Source organism: Balaenoptera borealis, assembly GCF_965194805.1.
Source record: "Balaenoptera borealis genome assembly, contig: HAP1_SCAFFOLD_2343, whole genome shotgun sequence".
Classification (NCBI taxonomy): Eukaryota; Metazoa; Chordata; class Mammalia; order Artiodactyla; family Balaenopteridae; genus Balaenoptera; species Balaenoptera borealis.
The window spans coordinates 1,571-12,584 of NW_028121960.1; the positions used below are offsets into that span (position 1 = coordinate 1,571).

Below are 11,014 nucleotides of genomic sequence, written 5' to 3' on the forward strand. Positions count from 1 at the left end.
CTGGAGTTAGCACAGAACTTTAAAATGACTATATTGAGAGTAAAAGATGGGGATTAATAGATTAAAATATGGAGAATCTCAACAGAAAATTGGAATCAATTTTAAAAAATCAAATACAGATAAATGAAAAATAAGAAAACTGATCCCCAGCAGACCTTAGGGAATACTAGAAGAAATTTTTTTGGGCTGAAGTAAAATGGCCCAACATAGAACAGAGCTGGGCTCTCGGTCCCATATTGAACTCGAGTTGGAAGAGGCGAGTCCGGTCTCAAAACGGAGGTAAAACCGCCGCCCGGTCGCCCCCAGCCCGACTCCGGCCGCCGCCGCCGCCGGGGGGAGGAGGGCCATGATCCAAAGGAACCAGAACAGTTGAGAAAACTGTTTATTGGTGGTCTGAGCTTTGAAACTACAGACGATAGCTTAAGAGAACATTTTGAGAAATGGGGCACACTTACAGATTGTGTGGTGATGAGAGACCCCCAGACAAACCGTTCCAGGGGCTTTGGTTTTGTGACTTACTCTTGGGTTGAAGAGGTGGATGCAGCAATGTGTGCTCGACCACACAAGGTTGATGGGCGTGTAGTGGAACCAAAGAGAGCTGTTTCTAGAGAGGATTCTGTAAAGCCTGGTGCCCGTCTAACAGTGAAGAAAATTTTTGTTGGTGGTATTAAAGAAGATACAGAAGAATGTAATTCGAGAGACTACTTTGAAAAGTATGGCAAGATTGAAACCATAGGAGTTATGGAAGACAGGCAGAGTGGAAAAAAGAGAGGATTTGCTTTTGTAACTTTTGATGATCATGATACAGTTGATAAAATTGTTGTTCAGAAATACCACACTATTAATGGGCATAATTGTAAGTGAAAAAGGCCCTTTCTAAACAAGAAATGCAATCTGCTGGATCACAGAGAGGTCGTGGAGGTGGATCTGGCAACTTTATGGGTCGTGGAGGAAACTTTGGAGGTGGTGGAGGTAACTTTGGCCGTGGTGGAAACTTTGGTGGAAGAGGAGGCTATGGTGGTGGAGGTGGTGGCAGCAGAGGTAGTTATGGAGGAGGTGATGGTGGATAAAACGGATTTGGAGGCGACGGTGGTAACGATGGTGGTGGTCCTGGTTACAGTAGTAGAGGAGGCTATGGTGGTGGTGGACCAGGATATGGAAACCAAGATGGTGGATATGGTGGCGGTGGTGGAGGATATGATGCTTACAATGAAGGAGGAAATTTTGGAGGTAACTATGGTGGTGGTGGTGGGAGCTATAATGATTTTGGAAATTATAGTGGACAACAGCAATCAAATTATGGACCCATGAAGGGGGGCAGTTTTGGTGGAAGAAGCTCGGGAAGTCCCTATGGTGGTGGTTATGGATCTGGTGGTGGAAGTGGTGGATATGGTAGCAGAAGGTTCTCAAAACTCAGAAGAAAAGGGCTACAGTTCTTAGCAGGAGAGAGAGCGAGGAGTTGTCAGGAAAGCTGCAGGTTACTTTGAGACAGTCGTCCCAAATGCATTAGAGGAACTGTAAAAACCTGCCGCAGAAGGAACGATGATCCATAGTCAGAAAAGTTACTGCAGCTTAAACAGGAAACCCTTCTTGTTCAGGACTGTCCTAGCCACAGTTTGCAAAAAGTGCAGCTATTGATTCATGCAACGGAGGGTCAATTAGATGTACATTCCTGAGGTCTTTTATCTGTTGTAGCTTTGTCTTTTTCTTTTCATTACATCAGGTATATTGCCCTGTAAATTGTGGTAGTGGTACCAGGAATAAAAAATTAAGGAATTTTAAACTTTTCAATATTTGTGTAGTTCAGTTTTTCTACATTTTAGTACAGAAACTTTAACAAAATGCAGTTTTGAAGGTGTTTCCTTGTGAGTTAACAAGTAAAGAAGATCATTGTTCATTAATATTTTGTATGAATTTTGCTAAAGTTAACTGTAAAGAAACACCTGCTGACTTGCAGTTTAAGGGGATCTATTCTCCCCATTTCCAAACCATGAAATGAATGGGCTCTGACATGTGGAGAGAATAGATATTTGTATGTTTGCAATGTGTGTTTTAGATAATAGAATTGGGTATTTAAATTAGCATATTTGTGAATTTAATAGCTTTAAGATTTACTTCAAATGAAAAATCTCAGAATTCAAAAAAAAAAACAACAAAAGAACAGAGCTGGGAGCGCGATTGGCGCTGCCTGCGGGGGAGGAGCGCTGCCGCCGCCGCCGCGAGCTGGGAGCTCGATTGGCGCTCCCTGCGGGGGAGGAGCGCCGCCGTCGCCGCCGCGAGCCGGGAGCTCGATTGTCGCTGCCTGCGGGGGAGGAGCGCCGCCGCCGCGAGCTGGGAGCTCGACTGGCGCTCCCTGCGGGGGAGGAGCGCCGCCGTCGCCGCCGCGAGCCGGGAGCTCGATTGTCGCTGCCTGCGGGGGAGGAGCGCCGCCGCCGCGAGCTGGGAGCTCGCTTGGCACTGCCTGCGGGGGAGGAGCGCCGCCGCCGCCGCCGCCGCCGCGAGCTGGATTGGCGCTGCCTGCGGGGGAGGAGCGCCGCCGCGGCCGCCGCCGCGAGCTGGGAGCTCGTTTGGCGCTGCCTGCGGGGGAGGAGCGCCGCCGCCGCCGCGAGCTGGGAGCTCCATTGGCGCTGCCTGCGGGGGAGGAGCGCCGCCGCCGCCGCCGCGAGCTGGGAGCTCGACTGGCGCTCCCTGCGGGGGAGGAGCGCCGCCGCCGTCGCCGCCGCGAGCTGGGAGCTCGATTGGCGCTGCCTGCGGGGGTGGAGCGCCGCCGCCGTCGCCGCCGCGAGCTGGGAGCTCGATTGGCGCTGCCTGCGGGGGAGGAGCGCCGCCGTCGCCGCCGCGAGCCGGGAGCTCGATTGTCGCTGCCTGCGGGGGAGGAGCGCCGCCGCCGCGAGCTGGGAGCTCGCTTGGCACTGCCTGCGGGGGAGGAGCGCCGCCGCCGCCGCCGCGAACTGGGAGCTCGATTGGCGCTGCCCTGCGGGGGAGGAGCGCCGCCGCCGCCGCCGCCGCCGCCGCCACGAGCTGGGAGCTCGATTGGCGCTGCCTGCGGGGGAGGAGCGCCGCCGCCGCGAGCTGGGAGCTCGATTGGCGCTGCCTGCGTGGGAGGAGCGCCGCCGCCGTCGCCGCCGCGAGCTGGGAGCTCGGTTGGCGCTGCCTGCGGGGGAGGAGCGCCGCCGCCGCCGCCGCGAGCTGGGAGCTCGACTGGCGCTCCCTGCGGGGGAGGAGCGCCGCCGTCGCCGCCGCGAGCTGGGAGCTCGATTGTCGCTGCCTGCGGGGGAGGAGCGCCGCCGCCGCCGCCGCCGCCGCCGCGAGCTGGATTGGCGCTGCTTGCGGGGGAGGAGCGCCGCCGCCGCCGCCGCCGCCGCCGCGAGCTGGGAGCTCGATTGGCGCTGCCTGCGTGGGAGGAGCGCCGCCGCCGTCGCCGCCGCGAGCTGGGAGCTCGATTGGCGCTGCCTGCGGGGGAGGAGCGCCGCCGCGGCCGCGAGCTGGGAGCTCGATTGGCGCTGCCTGCGTGGGAGGAGCGCCGCCGCCGTCGCCGCCGCGAGCTGGGAGCTCGATTGGCGCTGCCTGCGTGGGAGGAGCGCCGCCGCCGTCGCCGCCGCGAGCTGGGAGCTCGATTGGCGCTGCCTGCGTGGGAGGAGCGCCGCCGCCGCCGCCGCCCCCGCCGTCGCAGTCGTCGTGAGTGAAGAAGCGCCTCGGTGACGCCTGGTGAGGGCCCTCGCCGACGCCTGGGCTTACCTGCCGCCCGGCCAGCTCCGCTCGTTTCCCGTCCCCCGCGGCCCGGCGCGGGGCAGGCCTGCCAGGGCCATGGAGGACGAGGTGGTCCGCATTGCCAAGAAGATGGACAAGATGGTGCAGAAGAAAAACGCGGTGAGCGCGGCGGGCGGCGCGGGCCGGAGGGAGGCCGGGCGGCGGGCGGGGGCCAGTCGGCCTGAGGGGGCTCCCGGCCCGCGGTGAGCGCGGCGGGTGCTGCGAGACGGCGGCGAGGCCCGCGCTCTGGGGAGGGGTTCCTGGGGAGGGGGGAGCTTCGTGTCCCGCGGCCGCGTCCCGGGCAGGGGTTCTGGGGGGCGTCCTGTCCCGCAGCTGCGTCCCGGGCAGGGGTCTGGGGGGCGTCCTGTCCCGCAGCTGCGTCCCGGGCAGGGGTTCTGGGGGGCGTCCTGTCCCGCGGCCGCGTCCCGGGGAGGGGGTCCTGGGGGGGTCCCGGGGAGGGCGTCCGGTCCCGCGGCCACCGGCGCTGGGATCCGCCCTGGGCGCCCGAGGCCCCTCGTGATTAGCGCAGCCCGGTAAACTCTATGGAGGCATCCTCCTCATTATTTTAAACGTGACGGTGGTAAAGCCTCGCTGGTTTAGCTGAAGAGTGCAGAGAGCCCTCCCTGTTTGAAAGAATTGGTTCTTTTTCCCGGGCTCATTGGCCAGCAGCGAGAAAACAACATCAAACAGAGGTTTGTGATCAGTTTTAGACATGAAACTGTTCAAGCAAAACGTGAATTTCCTGGATCTTATTTTTGAGGAAGGCTGAACATTCCCTTGATTGTCTCAACTCCCCTGCATGTTTGCTTAGCAATTAAAAAAGGTGAACTACGCCAGTGTACTTGGCAAGTTGCTAAACTTTTTGGAAAAAGTGGATCTTGTTAGGCCGCGGAGTGCGGGGAGCTGTGTTTAAGGCATTGCCGCCGACGAGGCTGTGCTGCCGGCTGGATTTGGACACATGTCGTTGCTGGTCCTCTCAGTGGTTTACAGTTGCTACCGGTGGCGTTTTCTGTTACTGATAACGTGTGCACGTGAACGTGGTCTCTTGCGGTTTGTATGAGGTGCTCCAGTTTCTGCATTTCTTTCCACCTGTGTGGGCCACTCTCAGTCCCTTGCTTCCGAGTCGTCTGTATTTTCAGCTAAACTTCTGAAATTCTAAGTCCAACGAATGTGAAGGAGAGAAGGGCTGCTCTGATTTGCACAGCACTTTGGAGTTACAAAGCGTTTGTGCAGAATTCTTTGGGGACTCACGACAGCTGTGTTGCATTCATTTTACAGAATAAGAAACTGAGTCAGACCAAGCAGTTCACCTCCTTAAATGAAGTGTGCGTTGTGGATTAAGCCAGGACCCGAGTTTTCTGCTGGGCAGCATGCAGAAGTAGTGTTAAACACCGAATTCTTAAGACTTCAGACTTGGTGTGCGCCTCTTTTCCTTTAACAGGTGCATTGCCCGGCGTGTAATTTCATACCCTGTTCGTCTGTCTTTGCAATTTTGGCTTTTTAAAGGATTTCCTGTTTGTTTTCTGTTGCAGACGTTGCCGGTGCCATTTATTTTTTCTGTTGATACAGGCCTTTCATTCCTCACTGCAAGTGATGAGTTCTGTATATTTGATTGGCTGAACGTTTCTGTTATTCTGTTTAAACTGGCAAGTTTTTTTTCTTTGCCTAGAGAACCCTAGACTCCCCTAGTAGAAGCTGGCTCCTAGGGAAAAAGGCCGTTTCTTGGGTAATTTTTTTCTCGAACTCAGGCTATAAAATGTGTACCTTTTAATCATCTAGTGCACTAGGTGTTTTTGTTTGTTTCCTTTCCTTGAAATAGACGTTTCCTAGAAATGAGGAATTCCTTAGTGAGCAAGTATGGAGAAGACCAGTTTGTATTTATCTGCAGTTCTCAAATTATAAACACATAATGCGTCAGCAGGAGAATGAGGATAAGCTCCACAGATGATCCTCAAGTCTCACTTTTCTTTTCAAATCTTATATTTCTAGTAGTACAGAACTTTACCAATATAAAAACTTGCCCCCCCCCCCCAAAAAAAAGAACACAACTGCAGGAAAGAACAAAGAGCACTTAAAGTGTGTGTGTGTCTAATATATACATGTACATATACCCAGGTACATACACCTTTATATTTATATGTTATTTTGTAAATAAGTGACAGTAATAATGTCTTGTGGAGATGTAGAACAGAAGTATACAACGAAAGCACAAACAGCAGGAGGGGCAAATGGAGTTAAACTGTTCAACCTCCATGGGATGGTTCCATGGAGGAGGCAGAGAGGGGGATGGGATCCTCGAAGAGCTGCTGAAGACCTTGCATTTTTTGCAGATCTCTTTAGAATGCTACTTGCATATTGTGCTCTCACTGAATGCACCTGGCTGAGCTATGGCACATTAGCACGGTAAACATTTGTCAGATTTGCCCTAGTCAGAAAATTTTCTATACCTGCCATCCTGCTTGGCACTTAAAAAAAAATTTTTTTTTTTTTAAGCTCTCTATGATATAGGGATGATGGGTGAAGAAGGTAGGCTGCAGGGTAATATGTAGTATGTATGATCCCATTTTGATACAGTAAACAGAAAGTATTAAATGCATGCCTGTTTGTATGAGCAGTGAGTTTGCATGGTTATCTCAAGAGGGAGGGAATGGGACGGGTAGAGAAAGAGACTGACCACAGACTATTGTTTTACTTGTTACAAGAGGCATGTGTTGCCTTCATTTCTGATTAAACTTTTTGTGTACAGATTATTGTAGGTTTACATGCAGTTGTAAGAAATAATAGTGCGATAGCTCCTGCGTGTCCTTTACCCAGTTTTCCCCAATGGTAACATCTTACAGAATCATAGTATACTGTCACAACCTGGGTATTGCCATTGACACAGTCAAGATAGAGAACATTTCCATCCCACAGGATCTCTCCTGATGCCATTTTATAGCCACTGCTGCTCCCCCACTCCCCACCAAATCATAATGATCTGATAGTGCAGTGGATAAAGTTGCAATAAAGTTTTTGTGCAGATGATCAAGGGAAAATACCCCCTGGGGAAGATGGCCCGTCTCCCACTCCCCCGGCCCTATCTGTCCCTGGCAACCTGTCATTTCAAGAATGTTATGTGGGACTTCCCTGGTGGCGCAGCGGTTAAGAATCTGCCTGCCATTGCAGGGGACATGGGTTTGATCCCTTGTCCGGGAAGATCCCACATGCCGCGGAGCAACTAAGCCCATGCGCCACAACGACTGAGCCTGCGCTTTAGAGCCCGGGAGCCACAACTACTGAGCCCACGTGCCACAACTACTGAAGCCCGCGTGCCTAGAGCCCGTGCTCTGCAACAAGAGAAGCCACCGCAGCGAGAAGCCCGCACACTGCAACAAAGAGTAGCCCCCGCTCGCCGCAACTAGAGAAAGCCCACACGCAGCAACGAAGACCCAACGCAGCCAAAAATAAAATAAATTAACTAATTAATTAAAAAAAAAAGAATGTTATGTGAATAAAATCATATAGTGTGTAACCTTTTTTTTTTTTTAAGTAAAAAAAATTTTTTTTTGGCTGCGCTGCCGGTTGTGCGATCTTAGTTCCCCGACCAAGGATTGAACCCAGCCCAGGTAGTGAAAGTGCTGAGTGCTAAACACTGGACCGCCAGGGAATTCCCAGTATGCAACCTTTTGGATTGGCCTTTTTCAATCAGTGTAATTCCCTGGAGAGTCATCCAAATTGCATGAATCAACAGTGCTCCTCTTTTTTAAAAAAAATATTTATTTATTTATTTATTTGGCTGTGCGGGTCTTTAGTTGCAGCATGCGGGATCTAGTTCCCTGACCAGGGATGGAACCTGGGCCCCCTGCATTGAGAGTGCAGAGTCTTAACCACTGGAACACCAGAGAGGTCCCAGTGCCGCTTTCTTTTTAATTGCTGAGTAGTATTCCATGGTTTGGCTGTACTTCAGTTTGTTTAATCACTTGCCCATTGAAGAACATCTGAGTTTTTTTTGCCATTTCCTGACTATTACTGATAGAGATGCTGTGGACATTTGTGTACCTTTTTTTGTGCGAACATGCGTTCTCTGGGATAAATGCCGTAGGGTATGTGTTGCTTTTTTTGTTTTTTTTTCGGCTACGCTGTGCCACATGTGGGATCTTGGTTCCCCAATCAGGGATCGAGCCCGTGCCCCCTGCATTGGGAGCTTGGAGTCTTAACCACTGGACTGCCAGGGAAATTCCTGTATTGCTCCCCCCGCCCCACTTGATTGATTGATTGGTTGATTGGCTGTATTGGGTCTTAGTTGCGGCACGCGGGACCTTCGTTAAGGCATGTGGGATCTTTATTGTCGTTGCGGCGCACGGGCTCTTCGTTGCAGCATGAGAGCTTCTCTCTAGTTGTGGCGTGCGGGTTTTCTCTCTCTAGTTGTGGCACGTGGGCTCTGTAGTTGTGGCGTGCAGGCTCCAGAGCGCGTGGGCTCTGTAGTTTGCTGCACGTGGGCTACCTCATTGAGGTGTGCGAGCTCAGTAGTTTGGTGCGAGGGCTTAGTTGCCCCGCGGCATGTGGGATCTTAGTTCCCCGACCGGGAATCGAACCCGCGTCCCCTGCATTGCAGGACGGATTCTTTACCACTGAACCACCAGGGAAGTCCCTGTATTGCTTTTTTAAATTCAAAAAAAAAAAAAAGGAAAAGCAATTAGAGGTGAAACAACTAATTATATGATGGCCTTTCAAAGTACATATTCAAACCCTACATTCTTGGTGTACATAAGTTATTTATGTTGATTTGTGGTGTTTAGCTCTAGCAACAAGGCAATAATAATAACGCTGTAGTTTTCCTTGTTTCTTTCAACTGATGATCTGTGTATTTATTACAAATATTAATTAACACTCACAAGCTACCAGGAGGCAAGTAATGGTTAGCGCTGGTGTGGTTAACTCCTTTATAGATAGGGAGGTTGAGGCATGGGTATTGTGGAATTTGCCATGTTGAGGCATGGGTATTGTGGAATTTGCCTAAGGTTATATAGCACTGTGTTCTGACTCAGATTCATTCAGATTTATTCCTTCCCTTTCTGTCTCCTGAATTAACGCTTTGTAATTTTGACCTAGGTGTGAGGACACGAAAAGGGTTTTTTTCTGTATCTGAGGTTTAGTGCTTGTTTTATAGAAGCAATATAGTATAGTGGTTAGAGTAGGCACTTTAGCATCTGATTTTTGTTTTTTTCTTAAGTCTTTAATGAATTTGTTACAATATTGCTTCTGTTTTATGTTTTGCACATGCCGGAAAGGTAATAGGCCTTGGCCCCTGGGCCTGGGCTTCGTCTCTTGTGCTGTCTCCTGTCCCTGTTGCCCCCGCGCGCTGGCCCGTCCGCGCTGTGCCAGGGGGTATTGGTCGTCTCGCGGCTCAGTTCACAGTAGCTGAAAGGGACAGTGTGTGATGTTCTCATTTCTGCCCATCGTTTTCAAAGGGAGGCTCTGGCCATTGCTCCTCGGGTAAAATGCAGAGGGAGTGCTTTTTAAGATGGGACTGTCAGTGTTGGGGACACTCCTTAATTACCAAAACGGAATCCCCTTCAGTTCCTCCAGCTGTGTTGTTTTGGCACAGAAGATGTGAGTAATAGGAACTGGAGCTAAGTTGGAGTGAAAAAACGCACCGGTCCCGCCGAATTTTCCATCGAAACAGTTGATTTGTGTTGTCTGTAGGAATTCTAAAGGGCGTACCGTTGCTTCCTAACCGGAGTCATTTGAGAGATCTACCTCTGTACGTTCAAATGATTAATTTTGAGACTTTGCTCATGTGTGCAGTAAACCCTTTAATTCCCTAAGACCTTCCTTTCCTCCATCTCCTACCCCATTAAGCCCGCTTCAGTTCATCTCCTGAATTTCTTTGGAATCTGTCAGCCAGCTCTTCCTCAACTTCCTAATACTGAACTTGCCTGTCTGTTGCGATTAGGTCCTAACTGGTGTCCATATATCTTGTTTCCTTCCAATCCACTCTTCACACAAGAAACCTTCAAAGCAAGTTGGAACGTTGCTCATAAACATCGCTCACAAGCATTGTTTTGAGAATAGAAAACACAGTGTTGGCCTTTAAGACTCTGCGTGGTCTAGAATCCTCTCTGCTTTAGCCCCATCTTGTGCCACTTTTGCCCTCACTTTCTATGCTTCAGATACACTGAATTAACCTTAGTTCTCACTCATCTGACAGAAGTCAGTTCAGATACTATTTTTCACTGTGATTCCTAGCATTAAGGAATTTGATTATCAGGTTTTGTATGAGGACTATTTCATCAGGGGTACAGAAGTTCTGGCCATCTCTGGTTTTGGATATCCCTTATTTGTTGAGACCTTTGCGTTGTTTGGTTGCCTTTTGTCTGTTTTCCAGATGGGAAAACAGGAACAAGGGAAGTATAGGTTATTACTAGGTGGGGTTGAACAAGTGGAGCAGCAAACTGCAAAGCAGAAAGAAGAGGGACGTACTATAGAGGGATATGACTTCCATTTTCAAGGCGCCTGCATCCTGTGCAGGGCGACAGCCTAACATAAAATGTGCCTAACAACAAATATATTGACTTCTTACTAAAAATCTCCAGTTCATAGAACCGAGGGGTTTGTACCTTCTCCTTTAAAAGTGATAGTCCTGGGACTTCCCCGGTGGTCCCGTGGTGAAGACTCTGCGCTTCCAATGCAGCAGGCGTGGGTTCAATCCCTGGTTGGGGAGCTAAGATCCCACATGCTGCGCAGCCAAAGAAATTTTTTTCAAACGTTATACTCCTGTATTATTGGCTTTAGTGGTTTAGATTTTGTTTTACTGTTAAGAAGATTTCAGTTTATTTACCGGGAACAAACAACACATAATGTAAAAATAGTTTCCCAGAAACGATTTCCATCATTCTCTTCCTCCCTTTCTCCCGCAGACTGGTGTTTCACCTTGACAAGTTCTCTGTCATTCCATAGGAAAGCTGTCTGGCTTGGAGGTTGCAATCCCAGGGAATTTTTCATCAGCGGGGAAGTCTCCATCACTACAGAGGAATCAAGGGAGAAGTCAGTCCCTGGTAAGTGAGATGCTCCCCCTAAACACCAACACAGCAGTCGTGTACCTTTCAAGGGGTTCAGGGGCAAGATGGGCAAGGCATTTCTACTAACTCTTCTTAAGGATCACGGACAGTGCCCTATGCTACGAGGTAAGCGGTGACTGCTGTAGTTCTTACTGGTGATCCTTTCCTGTCACTGATTCTCGGCTTTCTTTGTATTTCATAGGACTGTTGTCAGTCCAATACAA

The 11,014-nt window shown here is 50.5% G+C and overlaps 1 protein-coding gene across 1 annotated transcript; it reads left to right on the forward strand.

Moving 5' to 3' along the window:
* Positions 1 to 306: 306 nt before the first annotated feature.
* On the forward strand, positions 307 to 10,771 carry LOC309622380 (uncharacterized protein; the record flags this gene model as incomplete). Its single annotated transcript, XM_082409457.1, is given in 7 exon segments — positions 307 to 855; positions 861 to 1,067; positions 1,071 to 1,451; positions 2,083 to 2,101; positions 2,135 to 3,143; positions 3,605 to 3,870; positions 10,650 to 10,771. Coding segments are annotated over 6 exon segments (2,247 nt in total), but the record flags the coding sequence as incomplete, so codon positions are not given.
* Between the last annotated feature and the right edge of the window lie 243 nt (positions 10,772 to 11,014).